This window comes from Emys orbicularis, chromosome 1 (assembly GCF_028017835.1).
Source record: "Emys orbicularis isolate rEmyOrb1 chromosome 1, rEmyOrb1.hap1, whole genome shotgun sequence".
Classification (NCBI taxonomy): Eukaryota; Metazoa; Chordata; order Testudines; family Emydidae; genus Emys; species Emys orbicularis.
The window spans coordinates 248,169,691-248,192,378 of record NC_088683.1 but is presented as its reverse complement, the minus strand read 5'-3'; the positions used below and the strand labels follow the sequence as shown (position 1 = coordinate 248,192,378).

The 22,688-nt window shown below is 44.7% G+C and overlaps 1 protein-coding gene across 1 annotated transcript in view; it reads left to right on the top strand.

The window, feature by feature from the left end:
- MGAT4A (alpha-1,3-mannosyl-glycoprotein 4-beta-N-acetylglucosaminyltransferase A) overlaps positions 1–22,688 on the top strand; it is a 142,317-nt gene that overhangs the window by 58,523 nt on the left and 61,106 nt on the right. Inside the window, exons 4-5 of the mRNA XM_065408858.1 lie at positions 1,973–2,113; positions 4,949–5,082. Of these exons, the coding sequence (XP_065264930.1) occupies positions 1,973–2,113; positions 4,949–5,082 (275 nt within the window). The remainder of the gene's footprint in view (positions 1–1,972; positions 2,114–4,948; positions 5,083–22,688) is intronic.

The window sequence follows — 22,688 nt, the reverse complement described above, 5'->3', positions numbered from 1 at the left end:
CCGTTGTTAGCCATGTCATTGTGATATCCATATTGGACTATTGCAATGCATTCTCCATAGTGGTTTAAGACTGTAGAACATTTAGAAGCTAGAGATCATGCAGAATTAGAGATGAGCCTGAGCCATAAAGTTTGGATCTGGATCTTAATCTGAACTTTCACAAAGTAAAGAGCTGGTTGGATCTGGAGTTTTAGTTTGTGTTTGTCTTTATGTAAAATGCATTGGCCTTCTTGTACAGAATGTTTGGCCGTAAGAAATCATATTATACCAGTTTTCCAAAGACTGCACTGTCTTTTTCTGTTCACTTCTTGGTGCAATTAAAAGTAGTAATATACATCTTTAAAATTCTATATGGCTTGGGCATAGTTGCCTAAAAGATAGGCTCCCTTCCCATGTGCTGCCCTGCCTTCTGAGGTCAGCTGTGGTATTCTCACTAACAATCTCAGATTTTAACAAATGGTGGCAGTATTTTTTTGCTGGAGAACCTTCTACTCTGTAATTCACTTACCGCATTGGTTTGACAGAACCCAAGTCAAGACTTTTTGGGCACAACATAAAGACTAACTCTGCACTGTGACTTTTTCCTGGGGGATGTATGGGCTAGGTATAATTATTTTTAACTTGTAATTTTGGGATTGTTGCCTCTTACTTTGGGTTGACACTGGTTCACCAATTCTTGTGTTAAATGTAATGAACTGTAAATGTGCCAGAGATTACTATTATAGGTATATTTTAAATAACATATAAATACTCAAATCTATATTGTATTTGTTTAGTACCTTAGATCTAGAAGGAATCCAAATTGCTTTACAGATCTTGTCATTCATCCACCCTGGAATACATTTGGGTGAACTTCCACGTCTACTTCTGCAATTGAAACTGCAGAGAAAATTTTGGCAGGAAGAGTGTAATCACCCAAATTGGAATTTAGCCCACACATCGAAGCGAACACCTCTACTCATTGCACTTTGTACAAGGGCCTTTTCAAGACTATAAGTAGTCAGGAGTTTAGTATTAGATTTCATCCAAAAAAGGCATCTCCAGTTGTATAGGAAACACTGGTTCATTTCAGCATCCCAGGAAAGAGTGATATCTACTGAGTCACCATCACTTCTAAGGTGGGTAGGTTTTCTTTGGAAGTCTCCAAACCAGTTTCTGACCTGACCTGATCTTTATGAGACTCATGAGATCTCGAAGGTCAATATGAGGTGCTATGGCTTTTTTTCTAATTAAAAAATTTGGCTATGGTTTTCATATTTGATTTAAAAGAGTTGACACATACTGGCAAGGGAATTTCAAAGCTGATATTTATGATCCATTGTGGAAACATCTTTAGAACTGGTTTAACTTCAGTATTTAACTGCAGTAAATAATTCATATGCCTACTTTTGTTAGGTGTATCTGTTCTTATTACAAAAAGTATATCCAAATTTAATTCCTGAACTGTTGCACCGTATACCGTATGTAGTCCTATTTTTGTGCAATATATTTGTGTGCAATGTATGTAAAAATGTGCATGCAATTTTGAAGTTATTTATTTGAGGATTAAGTCATTGCTTGAGCTCCTGTGAGAGTAGATACAGATTATTTTGAATTTGTTGGGAATAATAAGCCCAATATACTGTATAATATAAAGACACACCCAAGGTAAAAATTTATGGAGGATTCTACTCAAGGTGAGTTATTTCCTCTCTGTCATTGGTCAGAGCACATTGTAATTCACATGCGATGATATAAGTATGATGTTCCTGTTTCCAGAAAACTATTAAAAATCAATCTTGTTCATAACTCTTTTAAAAATTAAAAACAGAAAAGGTTTTACTTCCTGGTACACAAATCTTAAAAATGTTTCCTAACTCAAACAAAGCATGAATGAATGATCAGTTTTGGAATTGCATATGTTTTATTGCTGCATAAACATATAGCCTCTCTGATTAATTTTCTGCATTATTGGTTTTATATGTGTTTGCAGATGAAACGCTGAAATTGTTAAAAGAGCTAACAAGCAGAAAATCTCTTCAAGTGCCAAATATCTATTACCATTTGCCTCATTTGTTGAAGAATGAAGGAAGCCTTCAACCTTCTGTGCAGATTGGCCTGGGACGAACAGGCGGTATGATGGCATAATTTAAATAATGCTTATGTGTTTATATATAAAATAATATGTCTGAAGGACTTCCTAATTTTGTTTTGGTAATATCATAATTTAATGTATTGTTTGGTAGCTGCAATTTTATTTGTATGATATCTCTTAGAACTCACACTGAATCCAAGATGAAAGGAGTTGTCTTCAGTTTTGCTCTTTACTACATAATCCCAGATCACACACTATCCCAGGTGCTAAGGTATACAATAAAAAGCACTTAATCGGGATCAATTTGTGTTATCTTTTAATGAGATTTATGAAAATTAACAAGGCATGGAAATATTACAGGCTCTGAAACTAGTTTTCTGACACATCCCTTTGGCTACTCAGATATATGGGTAATCAAGCATGGATTTAACCATTTCAAAGTTGGTGTGTCTGGTGTTCCCACCAATAAATTCCAGTGGATAACTCAGAGGACCTGGAATTATGGGTACCTAATGATAATTGGCTTGGTCCTCTCCACAAAAGTTGGACCTTGGTTGGAGGAGAAAAAACACTTCTACTATTAGACTACATGTTTTTTCTCTTACTGATTCCTTATACTTTGTAAAGACACATATTCACCAAAACAAGTGATTAAGCCTCAAAAGTTCTGCTCCTTCATCAGTAGATCTCCACATAATTCCATTCTTGGAGCCGCAGTCCTTAAAGCAGATAAAGCCCAACCAGGGTCATGTACTTGGAAGCATGTCTGCATGTGTATAAGGCATGAAGGCCCGACATATTAATCCATTTGTGTCTGTCTGCTGTTTGATCTGGAGCTGCTGATTCTCTCATAATTGAAGCTTCCTTGTTTTGATAGAAGTTCTGGGGTTTGATTCTGTCCTTGTTATAACAAGATGCATGCCCACATATTAAATGTGCAGAATCAAGTCTCATATTCACAATCACACCCACTAACAAAATTGAAATACATATTTTATATGTAGGGCCCTTCTAAATTCATGTCCGTGAAAAACGTGTCATGGACCGTGAAATCTAGTCTCCCCCATGAAATCTGGTCTTCTGTGTACTTTTACCCTATACTATATTACAGGGAAAAAAGTATACAAAGTACACAGTGTTTTTCAAACGGGGAGTCCTGACCCAAAAAGGACTGCAAGGCTATTGTAAGGGCATTGCGGTATTGCCACCCTTACTTCTGCACTGCCTTCAGAACTGGGCAGCTGGAGAGTAGCAGCTGCTGGCCGGGTGCCCAGCTCTGAAGGCAGCACTGCCACCAGCAGCAGTAAGGGTGGAATGGTAGGATGTATTGCCACCCTTACTTCTGCGGTGCTGCTGGTGGTGGCACTGCCTTCAGAGCTGGCGTCCGGACATCTGGTCTCTGGCCGTCCAACACCGAAGACAGCGCAGAAGCATGGGTGGCAATACTGCGATTTCCCCCCACACACACACACAAAATAGCCTTCTGACCCCCTCTTGGGTCCGGACCCCCAGTTTGAGAAATGCTGGCTTAAGAGCTTTACATGTTTATATTTTCTGTTTTAAAATACATATTCATGCTTTCTTACAACACCATGAAATTTAAGATTTAAATATCTGAAACTGTGAAATTCAAGATTTTTAAAATGCTATGACTCTGAAATTTACAAAAATGGATTGTGAATTTGGTAGGACCTATTTATACGTACACCTCTACCCCGATATAACGCTGTCCTTGAGAGCCAAAAAAATCTTACCGCGTTATAGGTGAAACCGCGTTATATCGAACTTGCTTTGATCTGCCGGAGTGCGCAGTCCCACCCCCCCGGAGCACTGCTTTACCACATTATATCCGAATTCGTGTTATATCGGGGTAGAGGTGTATTTAACCAGCAAAGTGGAGGATTCAGACTTTCTTCCACAGGTTTAAGCCAACCATATATTATTTCAAAATTTAAATTGCAAAAAAAAAAAATCAAAATCAAGGGTCCTAAAAACAGTAGAGAAATTAAGATTTACTTCACCATCCTTCTCTTTTTCTGTTTTGCCTGCTGGGTAGGCATTTCTAGTCAATGCAAATTTAACATTACATACCTTTCTGAGAGATCTGTAGTTTGTAAGCAAAAGAGGATGAGTTAAGAATGCCAATCGGCATTTTCAGCTCTAACTTGATTTTGTGTATTTAAAGGTGAGAGCCCTTTAAGTACAGCTGCTTCAGCACAGGGCCCCTATGCTTCCTCAGTACTGCATCTAGTCCTACTCATCCCTTTTATTCCCCCCACCTATTCTGCTCCCAGTGGGAGGGCAGCCCTGTGTATTGGGGGTGGGCTAAAGACCATGAAGATTGAACAGCCATGTGGAAAATAGGGATAGGTGGGTGGGGTTAGCATCAATGTGGTGGGAGTCAGAGTGCTGGTATTTGGGGTAGTTTATGGGAAAGAAGAGATTTTAATAAGTTTCTTCTGCAGAAGTTATTAAATATTTTGCTAAAAACACTACATAGAAGATTAGTTTGTGAAAAACTGTTGTACTAAATTTGGAGACTAAACTCTGAAAAGGGATTTTAGTTTACTTTGTGTAAGTCTCAGTGCGACCTTAACTAACTGATACCACGGTTGTATGCATCTTAACAATACATATATATTAATATTGTGACACTTTCAGCATTTGCTATTTTTTCGTCTGGCTGTGTTTCCCCTAAGAATTGATGTTGTTACTATTAATTGTATTCCCAATAATACTGGTATGCTTTGAAATTGTTTTTGGTTACTGTGTAATCTCTTAATATTTTGAGTGTATTTCTGAATTAATACTTTGTTATATAAAGACTTATATATTGATTGTGCATAAGACTGTTTGTTTTTTATTTAATTTCAGTTTCAATTGTAATGGGAATTCCCACCGTGAAGAGAAAAGTAAAGTCTTATCTTACAGAAACCCTTCACTCTCTTATTGATAAATTGTCTCCAGAAGAGAAACTGGATTGTGTTATGGTTGTCTTCATAGGAGAGGTAATCACTTATGTATTTTTACATCATTAGTATCACATAGCAGTTTATTGTGCAATTTTTAAGAATTGGTTTGAATGTTCTACAAGGACAAATACATTGTTATAGAAAAATGTTTTTGATTTCGTGGTGGTGCATGAAGAGGCAGAATGTATGGTGCATGTGTTATATTGAGACACATCACCTTGAAGTTTGTGTGAGAAGGACTTTCTGCTCAATAGAGAGAAGATGGAGGAAGGTCCAGGGGATCCATCATTTTGCAGATCCTCTGGTGCTTGCTCCCACTGATGATGGTGGCATGTGTTGATGCTGGAGAGCACTATTGCAGCTGTTTGGCTGAACTAGCCTCTGCAGAGGTCCAACTTGGTGGGGAGAATTTCTCTCTTGTATATGATCCAATTGCCTGATCTTCCTGCTTTGGGTCCTGTGCTGAGGATTTTGTTCATAATGCATAATAGTCTGTTGACAAATGTTTTGCTGTTTTTATTTTTCTGGACAATATGTTTCTCCTGCTAAAAGATCATTATTTTTGAACCTGGTCTTTTGGTGGACACCATTCAAACAGGATTCATTGGACAGTTTGGAAAGCTGATTTATTGTTGCTGACTACACCAGATGTTCTAGCTCAGATCCTAAGGACAACAGGGAATCAGTCTCTCTTAGGAAGGATTTTATCAGTTGCTGCAAGAGTTGAAAATCTCTTTTTAGAAATGTGTGCTTTCCCTGGCAGATTGTGGTCTTGAGTTATAGAATGTGGGAGGGTTTATAAAGGACTGATTCTTACTCATCTAACTGTATAATTTACTCATGAAGCAGTGTGATCACCTCTGGGGCTCATAACCTGCATCCATTTGATATGGACAACTGTAAAAACTGTCTCTATTGTACGAGCCTACAATTGTACAGTGGCTGTATTTATTTTAATTTATATAAGCTAGAACCTTTCTATGAGTAAGTGCAGAGCAAAACAGACATGCAAGTGGTTCTAGTTCTGTTATCAGAACATACTGAGAATTCAGCAAATTCTAAGGCCTCCTTTTAAAAGTTTTAGATTACTCCTCTTGAAATGTTAAATTAGAACAACTTGGGAGTCAATTCTAGGTCATGCAAAAATAACAGGAGTACTTGTGGCACCTTAGAGACTAACAAATTTATTAGAGCATAAGCTTTCGTGGGCTACAACCCACTTCTTCGGATGCATCCGAAGAAGTGGGTTGTAGCCCACGAAAGCTTATGCTCTAATAAATTTGTTAGTCTCTAAGGTGCCACAAGTACTCCTGTTATTTTTGCGGATACAGACTAACACGGCTGCTACTCTGAAACCTGAATTCTAGGTCATATTGCTTTCCATTTTTCCTGCCTGTCAACCATGACCATCAGTCTGGATACTACATTTGGGTAGCTCTCAATCTCCATAAGCTGCAGAAAATGTTTTTAGAGCATCTCATGCAGATTGATAAGAGTGTAAATGGAATTAAGACCTAAAAATTCAGTGAATTTATTGCTACATCCAATTTTTTCCTGCATTATATTAAAGATGATAAAATTACTTCTAGTTAATGTTTTTCTCATTTCAAACTATAAAATTTAGACAGACTTTTCCTTTTCTATTTTGTTTTGCTGGGGTGGTGAAGAAGAGGAATTGTTCTCTGCTCTGAGGATAACATTTATCTGATAACCACTCTTCTCCAAAGGTAAAGAAAAGGAGTTGAGATCTGGGTTCAATTCTCAGTTCTACCACAGATTTCTTGTGTGACTTTAAACAAATCACATTTTCATACCTCTGTTTTCCATCTCTGAAATGGGGTAATTCTTCCCTTCTTCACAATGATGATGAGGATATGAAAATCATTCATATTTGTGAGGTGTTCCAAGATTCAAAGTCACACACATGCCTGTAAATAAGCAAATTTCAAAATTTAAAACTGCAGCTATATTTTCTTTGGCAGAAGAGGGCTGGATGTGGCTTCATCTGGAGTCTGTCTCTGGTGACGGATGTATTAACTGTACTCAAGGTGTTGTTTAGGAACAACACAGTGTACTTCTCACACACATCCTTGTGGGTTGTTGGCCCAGGAGTGAAAGACTAGGCTGAGAACCTGAATTTTGAATCCCTGGCATGTTCAAGCATAGTGTATTTGCCACTGTAACTCTTGCCTGGCCTTGCTTTCCTTTCTTTCTTTTTTTCCTCTTTCTTTACCATTCTTTTTGCTGTATTTTGTATTTTTCTTAAGATCCAGCTTCTTGTGGGCATAGTGTAAAATTTGCCTCAGGAAAAACTCCTTGACAACCAAAACTGTTTAAGAAATATTTCTCACTGAGCAAGCCAGGTGTACTTCAACTTTTTGCCAGCTTCTACAGGCTGGAATTGGTAGTTCTATTAGGAGTCTTGTTTGGTTATTTGAAGGACAGACCACTACTGTTTAATTTAAAGCCTGATCTTGCACCTTAAAGTCAATGAGGATTTTGCCATTGATTTAATAGAAACATGATCAGGCTTCTAATGCACTGTTGGAAGCCTGCAACAAAAAACTCGTACAACTACATCTAACAGAGAGGAAGATGGTGCCAAATATAACAGCTTACCATCTGTGGTAATTATGTCTGTAGCTCTGGGTCTTTCACTGCTTATTGATTTTATTTCATCCAAATATCAGTATATGGCAAAGCTAATTTTCCCAGTAACTATAGAATGGCTATGCTGCCTCCACATCTCATTTGTCTGAGGTTTACTTCAGTAGCCAGAAGATCCTTTTCTGCCATGCCCTGACCCCTTCATTGTTTCTAATTTTTTTACCTGCATTTTATTTCAAAATCTTTTCTAGATGAATATTTTATGTTCATAAATGTCAAGGAATGTCTAGAGTTGGGATCATCAGTTCTTTATATATACCTGTAAGCTAGTAATAGCGCAGGCAGACTCAGAATCTTTGCCTATTCGCAGTCCTGAGTTGCAGTTATACTGCTAGTGAAGCCCATAGGGGTTTTGCCACTAACTTTTCAGGAAGAGCAGGAGGGCATGCTTAGTAGCGAGGAAGTGATTCAGCCTTTAGGGTCTGCCTTCTCTGGGTAAGAAATAATGTCACCATCAAGTTGGTGAAGAATGAGACATTCATTAGTTTTTAAAGGGACATGGTTAACTTGAAAAACATTTCTGCCTACATTTTTTTTTACCTAGTTACAAGTAACACCCAAGATATTGTAATTGAAAATTCAATGGAAAAATATTTTTCGCTGATTTTTCAGTTTTATTTTACCCCATCATCTCCAGATGTGGTCTGTACAGGTCTGACCCCAGATTCTCCCCATGAGACACCAAAGTGGAAGTGGTACCAGCAGCTGGAGGTCCCTGCTTGTGAGATCCATCCCTTGGGTTAGACAGTGGTGCGAGTTGGACCCATGCAAGAGCTCTTCCCCTAATCTGGTTGGTTATGTGAGGCAGAACACCCTCCATTCCAAGGGAGCAGCCCTTGAAAAGCCCATTTCTCTACAACAGGCACCAGAGGTGGGGGTGGCTAGAGCAGGGGGCCAGTCAAAGCAAGAGATCTGCATCTTCACTTATGTTTTGACAAATAATTCATAGTTCAAGTGCAGCGTCCCTTCAAGAATGAGCTTAGGAGCAGAAGCCAGACCAGCTAAGCCCATGGCATCATCCTGCAGGGCTTCTCATGACAGTAAGGGGCACTCTCATAAGTGTAAGAACAGATTCTCTTTCAAGAGAAGGGATCCCTCCCCAACTCCATCCAAGTCTAGTGAGTCCTCATATGTGGGCCCTAAGGACTTAGGCTTGCTTAAATCCTCCGATCATGAGGGCAAAGCGTGAAGGAAAAAGGGTCTGCTGGTACTGATGAAGGCGCTGATTCATAAGCCTAAATATTGGTACCTAATGACACCATTTAAGAGCGTCCGAGTAGACTCTTTGGTGGTATTGACCTATCTCTGTAAGACCTGCCATCTACAATGACCATGGATGTGCCAGGGCTGTCAGTCCCAACTACTGGCACGCCCTGGGCTCTGGGACTAACTGAAACTTGCCCCTCTCTGGAGGATATCTTTACCCTGCCATATCCTCGGTTTCCTTTTCTTTCGGGTCTAACCCTCCTGAGAAACATTGTGATACCAGAGGAGGAAACTACCTCGGGGAAATGGGAATGTTCCCCTCCTCAGTCCAGAGGCAGAAGCTTTCACCCACTGGTACCGATGGCTCTGTTGGTTGAGCAGGAATCAGCCTTCTCTTTGGAGGAGTTGAAGGCTCCAGACATTCCTTTATTCCCACATAGGGAGGTGAGCTCAGACAGAGATTCAAAACAATTCAGGTCTGTCCTCCACCTAGACACGACTACCCAAGGGACTGATGGTACCTATTGCCATGGGGGCCCTCTCAACCAGTCGACCCTTCATATTAGCCCTTGTGGGCCCCATGGGATCCCTATGGCAGGCATCCTGATTCCGTCCATGAGTTCTACCGTACCTCTCCCACTAGTCCCACGCAGGGCTCTTTGAGCAACTGTGTCAGGTCAAATGTCTCGTGTGGTTCCCCCCCCAGGAACTTAAAAACATTATCAGCAGTGTGCTTACAGTGACAAACCTTTATACGAGACATGGCTCATTTTGCGACAAAGGGAGAAAAGCGTACCACACAAACCAAAGTGAGGGCAGCAGCAGAAGTTCTAGCAAAATGCACAAAGCTTATTTCAAGCTGGGCTTTAGGTGGAGTGGGTCCAGCGATGCACCAATGCCTCAATGTGTTGTATAGTGCAAAGTACTGGTGAATGACAGTATGTGGCCCTGCAAGCTACACCGGCATCTCAAAACAAGACACCCTAGCTTAGTATCTAAACCCATAGAGTTTTTCCAGAGGAAGCTTAATGAGTTATAGGACACACAAAAAACTTGTTGAAGTGTACAGCACTGTTAACAGAAAGGCTTCTTACTGTGCGGCTTTGTGCATTGCCAAAGCTAGTAAGCCAACGACATAGGTGAGAAACTACTACTAGCTGCAAAGGATACGTGCACGGTGATGATAGGAGAGAAAGCAGCATCACAGCTAGACGTGATCCCACTTTCTAATGAGAGTTCCACGCTGCATTGCAGAGATGGCCACTGATGTAAAAGAGGAGCTCCTAGAAAGTGTTCGTCAGAGCCCATATTATTTAATTCAGATAGATGAGTCTACCAATATATCAAATGCTGCACAGTGTATTCGTTTTTCTACAGCAACAGAATTAAATGAGGATTTTCTGTTTTGGCGTCCACTTCCAACACAAGGAACTGGTGAAGAGCTTTTTAAACTGTTAAATAATTTTGTTCAAGACACAGGCCTTGATTGGGGATGTTTTGGATCGTCCTACTGGTGGTGAAACCTGTACCACAATGGGACTCAACCTCATACTACTATCAGAACTTGCTAGACCACCATTTGAATCACTGGCCACATGTTCTATGATTTACCTTACCATGAAAGTTACCTTTTTAGTTGCCATCACAAAGGCCAGAAGGGTGAGTGAACTGAGAGCACTCATAGCTGACCTGCCTTATGCTATTTTTCATAAGGAGAATGTTTCCTTTCACATTCATCTGAAATTCATCCCAAAAGTAGTTTGTTTCACATAAATCAACCTGTCCACTTACTGGTATTCTTCCCAAAATCTCATGCTTCCAATCAGGAGAGAAGACTTAGTTCTCTGGATTGTTCTACCTACAAGGATGAAATCGATTAGAAAATCACCAAGGTTATTTGTCAGCATAGCGGAATAGTCACAAGGACAGACATGATCTGCTCAGAGACTCTATATGTGGATCTCCAGCTGCGTCATTCTGTGTTACCAACTGATACGTATACCTCTCTCCGATGGCGTGAGAGCCCATTTAACTAGAGCAAAAGCAACTTCAATGGCATCTCTTTGAGAGGTACCTATCCTGGACATCAGTAGAGCGACTACCCAGAGCTCCATCCATACATTCATGAAACAGTATGTATTAATTCAAGTATCCTCTCCAGATGCAGCTGTTGGGGCTGCAGTATTACAGACGTCTCTACCAACTGCATCCTCACACTGCCTTCCTGTTTAAATACTGCCTATTAATCACCCATGTGTGGAGTACACATAGGGACCAGCACTTGAAAAAGAAATGGAGGTTACTGACCTGTAACTGGAGGTTCTTTGAGATACATGTTTCCTATCTAAATTCCACTATCTGCACTCCTTCCCCTCTGCTTTGGATTTATGATAAGAGAAGAACTGGAGAGGCATTGGTCCCCACCGCCCCTTATACCCTCATGTCAGAGCATGAGAACTGCCCAGCCATGGATCAACGGACACTATTTTTAGAAATCTCTGATCTCTCAGATGCATGGTGTGCATGGGTACCCATGTGTGGAAAACAGACAGGGACCACACATCTCGAAGAACGTCCAGTTACAGGTCAACAACCTCCATATTAATAGATTCCATGGTCAGAAGGGTCCATTGTAATCATCTAGTCTGATCTCTTAGAGCCTGTCTTTTAGAAAAACATCTAGTCTTGATTTAAAAGTTGTTAGTGATGGAGAATCCACCCTGGTCCTAGGTAAATTGTTCAAATGGTTAATTACACTGATGGTTAACAATTTACATATTTTTTCCACTCTGAATTTGTCTAGCTTCAACTACCAGCCAGTGGATCATGTTACTTTTCTCTGCTAAAGAGCCCATTATTAAAAATGTTTCCCCCATGTGGATGCTTATGGACTATAATCAATTCATTCTGTAACCTTCTCTTTGTTAAGCTGCATAGATTGAGTTTTTTGAGTCTATCACTATAAGGCATGTTTTTTAATCCTTTAATCATTCTCATGGCTCTTCCTTGAACCCCCTGTCCAATTTATCAACATCCTTCTTGAATTGTGGGCACCAGAACGGGACACAGTATTCCAGCATCGGTCACACCAGTGCCAACTATAGAGGTAAAATAAACTCCTTACTCCTACTGGAGGTTCTTCTCTTTATGCATCCCAGGATCGCATTAGCCCTTTTGGCCACAGGGTCAGATGGGGAGCTCATGTTCAGCTGATTATCCATCATGACCCTCAAATCTTTTTCAAAGTCACTGCTTCCCAAGAGAGTCTCCTTTCTGTAAGTATAGCTTACATTCTTTGTTCCTCAATGTATATATTTACAGTTAGCCATATTAAAATGCATATTGTTTGCTTGCACTCAGTTTACCAAGTGTTCCAAATTGCTCTGAATCAATGACATACCCTCTTAATTATTTATCACTCCTCCAATTTTTGTGTCAACTGCAAACTTTATCAGTGATGATTTTATGTTTTCTTTGAGGTCATTGATAAAGATATTAACTAGTGTAGGGCCAAGAACTAATCCCACTAGAAACACATCTATGATGAGCCCCTCTTTACAACTATATTTTGAGATTTATCAGTTAGCCAGCGTTTAATCCATTTAAAAGTATACCATGTTAATTTTATATTATAGTTTTTTAATCAAATGTTATGCAATACCAGATCTAATGCCTTATAGAAATCTACATGTATTATATAATCACTGTTATCTTTATCAACCAAATTTGAAATTTCATTAAAAAAAAATCAAGGTAGTTTGACAGGCTCTGTTTTCCATAAATCCATGTTAATTGTGATTAATTATGTTACTGTCCTTTAATTCTTTATTAATTGAGTCCCACATTAGCTGTTCCATTGTCTTACCCAGGATTGATGTCAGACTGCTAGACCTATAATTACTTGAGTCATCCCGTTTACCTTTTTTAAATATTGGCATAATAGTAGCTTTCTTTCAGTCTTCTGGAACTTCCTCAGTTTTCCAAGACTTACTGAAAATCATCATTCATGGTCCAGTGAGCTCCTCAGCCATCTCTTTTGAAACTCTTGGATGCAAGTTATCCAGGCCTACTAATTTAAAAGTGTCTAACTTCAGCAGCTGCTGTTTAACATCCTCCTGAGATACAACTGGAATGGAAAGAGTGCCTTCTTCCTCAGTTGTGGTTTTTGGGAGTCTAGTGAAGTGTTCTAAAACAATTCCCAATTATCATTCACATATTTCTGATTAAATTCTTCCTCCCAGCTGATTTGGCTCATAATTGTTTAGCTGTGAAACTGGCCTTTTTAAAGCACCAACTTGTGTGTGTGTGTGTGTGTGTGTGTATACATACACAAACACATATTTTTATATGTGTATATACACACACACTACTGATCTTGATTTTATTTTGTTTTCACATTATAAATAAAATTGTCATGATCACTTTTACTTAAATTGCCTTTAACTTTTTTATGCAGTGATTATGCAAATTGGATATCCACACTCAGAGTTCAGGGAATTCTAAAGTGCCTGTCAGCTTGATAGCTAAGCACCAAATTAGGCAAGTGCTGGAATTGTATAACTGAGACAATTATACAGTTATGCCTCAATAACTGCATCATCTTTGCTTTTTGATTTGCTGAGACAATTGTATTTCATATAACTTGGATTAATTCATCAGATAACCATATTTGACTAAGAATTTGCTCATTAATTAGGAAGGCTTACAATTTTACTTTTATTTTATCAGTTATTTTAAAATTGGGCATGATTCATCTCTGTATTCCATCCCCATTGCATATTGAAACTCTTGGGTTCTTGTTCATTATGTAACTAGTTTATATACTTGCCAGCTCAGTTTGTGACATTTAAAATATTTATTTAATCTTATCTAAGTATTGCCCTTCAGAATACCCTAGCGATTCTGAATTGCAAAAATGTTGAACTCCAAATTACATTAACTATAGACCGTATTTATTATGGTAGGGATTGTAGTTAATTTGGGAAGTATTATTTTGAAATCGTCTTTACCACTATAAACATTACTGAATAATAGATTTTGTTTAAAAACTTTGGTGGACTGAATAGTTAAGAAGTGAAAAGTATTTTGTGGCACTCTGAACAGGTTTGTCTCAGTGAAGCACGCCTGCTTAAATAACTGCAAACTAATCTGCACTAAATATACCTCTCAATAATTTATTCTAGAGATATTTCTAGCACAAATCATTATGTCTACCCACTTTATTAATCAGTGAATACTCTCTAACACCTTTGATACAAATCGTAATCAGGATATATTCAGAACTATTGAGATCTTGTTTTGCATTCTGACTGATTGTTCCCAAGACATTAGCTGACTTTCTGGCAGCTTTCAGTCAGTCAGTAGACATCTCAAATTAGCTAAACATTTTTAGTAGTTCTGTAAACTTTTGGTTGTTAAACTGTTGCCTAATTAGTAGGGCTGTCGATTAATTGCAGTAATTCACACGATTAACTCAAAAAAATTAATCGCGCTATTGAACAATAGAATACCAATTGAAATTTATTAAATATTTTTGGATGTTTTTCTACATTTTCAAATATATTGATTTCTATTACAACACAGAATAAAAAGTGTACAGAGCTCACTTGATATTTTTATTACAAATATTTGCACTTTAAAAATGATAAACAAAAGAAATAGTATTTTTCAGTTCACCTCATACAAGTACTATGGTGCAATCTCTTTATCATGAAAGTGTAACTTACAAATGTAGATTTTTTTTGTTACATAACTGCACTCAAAAACAAAACAATGCAAAACTTTAGCGCCTACAAATCCACCCAGTCCTATGATCTGGTGAACGTGCCTCCACCGGCAGTTGTGACCGCCCATTCGACTAGGGTGCAAGCTTCCCCGGTGGCTTTCCTTGCCCAGGTGCTAATCCAGGATATCTACAGGGCTGCTACCTGGTCTTCCATCCACACGTTTACATCTTATGCGCTTACTCAGCAGGCCTGAGATAATGCTGGCTTCAGGAGAGCAGTGTTGCAAGCCGCACGACCGTGAACTCCAAGCCCACCTCCGGGGGTACTACTTGTGAGTCACCTAGAATGGAATCGACATGAGCGAGCACTCAAAGAATAAAAAACGGTTACCTACCTTTCGTAACTGTTGTTTTTTAACATGTGTTGCTCATGTCCATGCCATTACCCGCCCTCCTGCGCCTCTGTCGGAGTTGCCGGCAAGAAGGAACTGAGAGGGCATAGGACTGGCGGCACCTAATATACAGACACATGAGCGCAGCACTCCAGAGGGCATCACTGCCGACCCTACAGATACTGCTAAGGCAAAAATCTCTGATAACTGTGCACGTGGGCCTGCACACACCTAGAATGGAATGGACATGAGCAACACATCTTGAAGAACAACAGTTATGAAAGGTAGGTAACCTTTTTTTCTGCCCAATCTGAGGGTAAAAGAAAGGGAATGCTATTACAAATAAAAATATATAACAAAGTGCAGCCTTGCTAAACTGTGCCATTCACGTTATCTGGTTGTAATATGGAGCAGCAACTAGCCACATTTATCCTGGTTGCAGATTGCTTTGGGTTTTGTTTTTGTTATATTTTGTTGCCATGATAACACACATCTTCTTGGAAGCATTTCAGCTCATTTCAGTGGGAAAGGTGAATTGTAGGCAAACTAAACAAAACACAATTCTGACTATTCACAAATCCTCTTTCCTTGTTCCCTTTGGTGAGGATATATGCTTCTTCTTCGAGTGCTTGTTCACGTCCATTCCACATTAGGTGTGCGCGCGCCGCGTGCACGAACGTCGGAAACTTTTCCCCTCAGCGGCTCCCGTCGGGCCCGCAGGGTCTCCCTTCCCGCCAGAGCGGCGCCCCGCCCTAGCGTATATATATCCCTGCCGGCCCGACCCTCCCTCAGTTCCTTCTTACCGCCCGTGGCGACGTTGGAACAACTCTGTCTCTCGCTTGAGAGTGTCCCTTAGCATAGCCATTAGCAATAGTTATCAGTTCATAATATAGTTAAGTGTTAAGTAGTTAATTAGTTCTTCACAAAGACCAAAAAGATTTTGGTGATAGGGGTTTGGTCAACCCGGGCACCGGCCCTGGGCGGCGGGGCATGCCGCACGCCCAAGGCTTCAAGGCTTGTGCCGCGTGCCGCAGGCCTATGCCAGTGAGCGACCCGCACGAGTCGTGTCTCCGTTGCCTTGGGGAGGCACACCAGAAGGAGCGCTGTAAAATTTGTAAGGCTTTCAAGCCCAGGACTAAAAAAGAGAGAGACTTTCGTCTTAAACAGTTCCTCATGGAGACGGCGTTACAGCCCTCCGCTTCCACGGTACCGTCGGCTTCGGTGCGGAGTGCTCCGGCATCGGTCCGCGACCCGACACCGGCGGTGCAGACTAAGCCTATGGTGCCGCCACGGCGAGATCACGCCCGGCACCGGTCTGCTTCGCCGGCCAACTCCAAGAGCCAGCCCAAGGCCCGGGGTCGCTCCCCACACAAAAAGGTGGCACCAGCAAAGACAGCAAGTGCGACCAAGGCCGTGACGGCCCCGATACAGGTCCCGGTACCAGTGGCTCCGGCGCCAAAAGGCCCGTCGAGCCCCGGGACAAGCGCGTCGAGTGAGGAGGAAGGGCTGGAGGAACTGTTGGAACAGCCCTCCACCCCGGACACATTTGAGGCGGCAAAGGACCTCATTGAATTGTCCTCCGACAACACACTCCGCGCTAAAGACATTCCGCCGCGACTGCCTTCCAAGGGCAAGCCGGCGATGATGCGCCCATCGCGGTCGCCATCTCGGCACCGTTCACGGCGCCGGTCCCGGTCGAGCTCCGCCTCGGTGGACTCCCGGCTTCCCGCCGCGCAACGGGCCACCAAACAGCCAGGCCCCGATGCGAGCGAGGCACCGTCCCAGCAGCCCGGCTCGAGCAGGCACCGGGACGCTTCGATGGCGAGGTTCCCCAGACCATCCTCCCGCAGCCGTTCCCAGTCCCGCGGTCAACGGTACCGTTCCAGGTCCAGATCGGCACGGCGCTACTCACGGTCCCGGTCCCGACGGCACCGCTCCCCGACACCGGACCGGCACCGCCCCACGGCACCGCCGTGGCCCTCTAGGTCGCCGTCCCTAGCGTCGGAAGAGGGCTCGGGGCTTTCCAGATATGGCCGCAGAGGGCACGCCGCTAGAGAGCACGAGGCCTCTTGGCAACCGCATTGGAGCCATCCGGGCCGTTCTGGACCCCGTGGGCCTATCATCAGCAAGGCCCTCCGTCCAGAACCTCGAGATCGGGCCCCTCAGGAGACCGGTCCCGCTCCCCACGGTGCCGTCCTGCCTCCCGTGCGGAGGCCACGGTCTCCAGACCACCTGACAGAGAGAGGGCGGACTCGGCACCGAGCCCGGCACCGTCCCTGACTCAGGGCAGGGGACGCACCCCGGAGGGCCACCCCGCTGAGGAGGAGTTACAGGAGGACGAGGACGCTCAAAAGGCCATGACCTCCTTCTCCTCACCGGATGAAGCCGTGGCGGGCACAACAGTGTCTGGCCCTCCCCCGATTGACCACCGGGCGCACCAGGACCTGCTCCGACGGGTAGCCCTCAACTTGGGGCTACAAGCGGAGGAGACGGTTGAACAGGAGGACCCGATGGTGGACATTCTGAGCTCGGAAGGTCCCTCCAGGATCGCGCTCCCGCTCATAAAAACGGTCCAGTCAAACTATAAGACCGTATGGCAAACGCCAGCCTCCTCTGCGCCAACTGCAAAGGGCGTAGAAAGAAAGTATTTTGCCCCGTCCAAAGGGTTTGACTTTCTCTTCTCCCATCCGGCCCCATGTTCGCTGGTCGTCTCGGCGGTTAACGAACGGGAAAGGCATGGCCAGCAGGCCCCAGCCCCCAAGGCCAAGGAAGCAAGACGGCTAGACCTATTTGGCAGGAAAGTCTACTCGTCCGGAGGCCTCCAGTTGCGGATCGCAAACCAGCAAGCGATCCTGAATAGGCACAACTTTAACTCATGGGCATCAGTGTCCAAGTTCAAGGACGCCTTGCCTCAGGGCTCACAACCTGAGTTTGCGGCCATAGTGGACGAGGGGAAGGCGGTGGCCAAAACCTCTTTACAGGCCTCACTTGACTCTGCCGACGCAGCCGCTAGAACAATCGCGTCAGGCGTTGTAATGAGACGCTCTGCATGGCTGCAGTCTTCGGGCCTTCCTCCGGAGGTACAAAACACCCTCCAGGACCTGCCGTTTGAGGGTTCGGGCTTGTTTTCAGAGCAAACAGACGCCAGACTACATAGCCTCAAGGACTCTCGGGCTACCCTCAAGTCCTTGGGGATGCACACCCCGGTGACACAGAGGAAGCCTTTTAAGCCCCAACCTCCGCAGAGGCAGTACCACCCTCGCCCTCGGCAAGAGCCGTACCGCAGAAGGGGCAGGGATAACAGGCGCAGACGCAACAATATGCCTGACCAAGGCCAAACCCAAGGCCAAAACAAACCGCAGCCAGGAAACAAACCAGGGTTTTGAAGCTGCGATCGAGGACAGTGTACCCATTTCCGTTCCGGATCCACCCCTGTGTTTCGGGGACCGCCTGTCCCATTTCTACCGTGCTTGGTCCAGTATAACATCAGACCGTTGGGTCCTCCGCACGGTGGAGACAGGTTATACTCTCCAGTTTTCCTCGCCCCCTCCTTCCCACCCACCAACCCCGTCCCTCTTCAGGGACCCCTCTCACGAGCAACTTCTCATGCAGGAGGTACAGACCCTCCTTTCACTGGGAGCGGTGGAAGAGGTTCCCCCGGACCTCAGAGGAAAAGGGTTCTACTCGAGATACTTCCTCATTCCCAAAGCAAAAGGGGGCCTCCGTCCTATTCTGGACCTTCGCAAGTTAAACAAATACTTGCTCAAACCACGTTTCCATATGGTCTCCCTTGGTACCATCATTCCTTCCCTGGATCCGGGGGATTGGTACGCTGCCCTCGATATGAAAGACGCCTATTTTCACATCGCCGTCCGGCCCGCCCACCGGCGATTCTGCGCTTCACTGTCAACCAGCGCCATTTCCAATTTACGGTCCTGCCCTTCGGCCTGGCAACAGCCCCGCGCGTTTTTACAAAATGCATGTCAGTGGTAGCGGCTTTCCTTCGAAAAAGAAGGATGCGCGTCTTCCCGTACCTGGACGATTGGCTCCTAGCGGGCAGGTCGGAGGCGGAGGTTCGCACCCATGTGGCACTGGCGCTGCAATTATTCCGAGAACTCGGCCTGTTGGTCAATGTGCCCAAGTCTTCACTAGTCCCCACACAGAGGCTGGACTTCATAGAGGCAGTCCTGGACTCGGTGGCGGCACGGGCGAGTTTTCCTGTATCGCGATTCCTGGTTATCCAGGAGGCCATAACCTCCATTCAGCGATTCCCCACGACCACAGCCAGATGTTGCTTACAACTCTTGGGGCACATGGCAGCATGCACACACGTAGTCGGGTTCGCCCGTCTCAGACTCCGGCCTCTGCAGCTGTGGTTGGCCCAGGTGTATCGCCCCAACAGAGACCCATTGGACATGGTCGTCACGATCCCAGCTCGAGTATCAGGCGCCCTCTGTTGGTGGCTCGATCAGCAGGAGGTTTGCGCGGGGGTCCCGTTCGCCGCCCCACAACCAGCTCTGACGTTAGTGACAGACGCGTCGGACCTGGGTTGGGGGGCGCACCTAGGGGACCAGCGCACTCAGGGCTTGTGGTCCACGGAGGAACGGTTGCTCCACATCAACCTGAAGGAGCTGAGGGCGGTTCGCCTCGCCTGCCAGACCTTTCACGCCACCATAAGAGGACACAGCGTGTCGGTTCTGACGGACAACACTACCGCTATGTTTTACATAAACAAGCAGGGCGGGTCCCGGTCCTCTCCCCTCTGTCACGAGGCTCTCCTCCTCTGGGACTTCTGCATAGCCCATTCAGTGCATCTTCGGGCGGCATATCTCCCCGGGGTCCAGAACAGGCTGGCGGACCGTCTCAGCCGGTCCTATCTCATGCACGAGTGGAGGCTGAGACGAGACGTCCTCCGTTCTATTTTCCTGAGGTGGGGGTTTCCCCAGGTGGACCTGTTTGCCAACAAGGACAACAGCCAGTGCCCGCGATTTTGCTCGTTCCAGAACCACAGTCCGGGCTCAATGGCGGACGCCTTTGCAATCCCGTGGGGCGGAGGCCTGAAGTACGCCTTCCCCCCGTTCCCACTCATTCACAGGGTCCTCCTGAAAACCCGCAGGGACAGGGCGGCAGTCATTCTAATCGCCCCGGCGTGGCCACGCCAACACTGGTTCACAACTCTGTTGGAACTGTCCGTGACCACTCCGATAGCCCTCCCCCTCCATCACGACCTCATCACCCAAGATCGGGGTCGCCTGCTCCACCCGAACCTGCCGTCGCTGCATCTCACGGCATGGCTTCTCTTTGGCTAAGTAGTGTGGAGCACAGGTGTTCCCACGAGGTCCAGCAAATCCTCCTTGGTAGTAGGAAACCCTCCACAAGGGCAACCTACCTTGCCAAGTGGAAGCGCTTCTCCCTGTGGTGTGAGCCTCAACACTCCCAGCCCTTGCAGGCCTCGATACCACTGATTCTGGACTACTTGCTGCACCTCAGGCGTCAAGGCCTCGCCCCCGCTTCTATTAAGGTGCATCTGGCCGCCATTTCGGCGTTCCACCCGGGGGAATCGGGCAGATCCGTGTTCTCCAACCCCACGGTAGCCCGTTTCCTCAAGGGACTGGAAAGGGTGTTCCCCTACTCGCGCCCTCCTATACCTCCGTGGAACCTCAATCTGGTCCTCACTAAGCTTATGGGGCCGCCCTTTGAGCCCCTGGCCTCTTGCTCCCTCACGCACCTTTTATGGAAGGTCACGTTCCTCGTGGCCATCACCTCGGCTAGGAGGGTATCGGAATTGAGGGCCCTCACCTTGGAGCCTCCTTATACCGTCTTTTATAAAGATAAGGTGCAGCTTAGGCCTCACCCTAATTTCCTCCCTAAGGTGGTCACGAATTTTCACATGGGGCAGGACATTTGTTTACCGGTGTTCTTCCCCAAGCCCCATACGGACCCGAGCCATCGCAGCCTGCATACCCTGGATGTTCGGCGGGCATTGGCTTTTTATCTGGACCGTACCAGACCTTTCCGTAAATCGACTCAGCTATTTGTGGCCGTTGCGGAACGGATGAAGGGCCAGCCTATTTCGACGCAGCGCCTGTCGGCATGGATCGTGCGTTGCATAAATACGTGCTACGAGCTCGCCAACATGCCTGCACCTCAGATCAGGGCTCACTCCACTAGGGCCCAGGCGTCCTCGACGGCCTTCTTGGCACAGGTCCCACTCCAGGAGATCTGCAAGGCAGACACCTGGTCGTCGGTGCATACCTTCACAGCCCACTACGCGATCCACCATCAAACCAGAGATGACGCGATGGTCGGCAGGGCGGTGCTTCAATCAGTTATTCCTTGACTCCTACCCTCCTCCAATGGTAAGCTTGTGAGTCACCTAATGTGGAATGGACGTGAACAAGCACTCGAAGAAGAAAAGACCGTTACTTACCTTCTGTAACTGTTGTTCTTCGAGATGTGTTGTTCACGTCCATTACACTTCCCACCCTCCTTCCCCTCTGTCGGAGTCACCGGCAAGAAGGAACTGAGGGAGGGTCGGGCCGGCAGGGATATATATACGCTAGGGCGGGGCGCTGCTGTGGCGGGAAGGGAGACCCTGCGGGCCCGACGGGAGCCGCTGAGGGGAAAAGTTTCCGACGTTCGTGCACGCGGCGCGCGCACACCTAATGTGGAATGGATGTGAACAACACATCTCGAAGAACAACAGTTACAGAAGGTAAGTAACCGTCTTTTTCTCCATTTACATCTCCATAGCAAACTATTATTGAAGATTAATCCTTTAGTTCTCTTTCTCCTTCACTGTCATATATAGTTTCACCACTCCTGCAGCACACTATATGTAAACACTACGAGCCTGATTAGTGTCTGCAGTCCTGAGCTGTTATGACTAAAGGCACAACAAACCAAAGTTTCTAAGTAGTTATTCATTGGCATTTCCACCCCCAAACATATATTTCCTTGTTTCCTGCCTATTACACAAGATTTAGAGCAGGGGTTCTCAAACTGGGGGTTGGGACCCCTTCGGGGGTCATGAGGTTATTAAAAGGGGGTCACGAGCTGTCAACCTCCACCCGAAACCCCACTTTGCCTCCAGCATTTATAATGGTGTTAAATATATAAAAGAGTTTTTAATTTATAAGGGAGGTTGCACTCAGAGGCTTGCTATGTGAAAGGGGTCACCAGTACAAAAGTCTGAGAACCACTGATTTAGAGAATTGTCAGTTTTGCAGTGTTAGATTCATATTTGAGGGAAACGACTTTTGTAGTGGTTAATTCCTTTTGTTTTATTTTCATACTGTACTCATCCTCCCCACCTATATGATACAAGGGATCAGAAAGTTTGAAGAAATGACTGCAACAAATAGAATGACCAGTTTTGGCAGAGTTGGATCATTTTCTGCTTTGCTTTTTAAAGATGTCTCTTGATGGTTTCCAATGTATTTATTTATAGTTAGCTGTACGTAAGACAGTTACAGGTTGTGTAGTTTGTGAGCCTAGATAAAAGCCATTCTAAACAATATGGCTTGTGTAGATAGTCTGGATCATCCCTGCAGCTTTTCTCTCTGAATTTACAGTAACTTGACTCTCTTTAGCTTTGTTTCCTTTCCCAGTGACTTGTCAGTGTCCTAATGCACTCCCTGACTTTAGTGCCT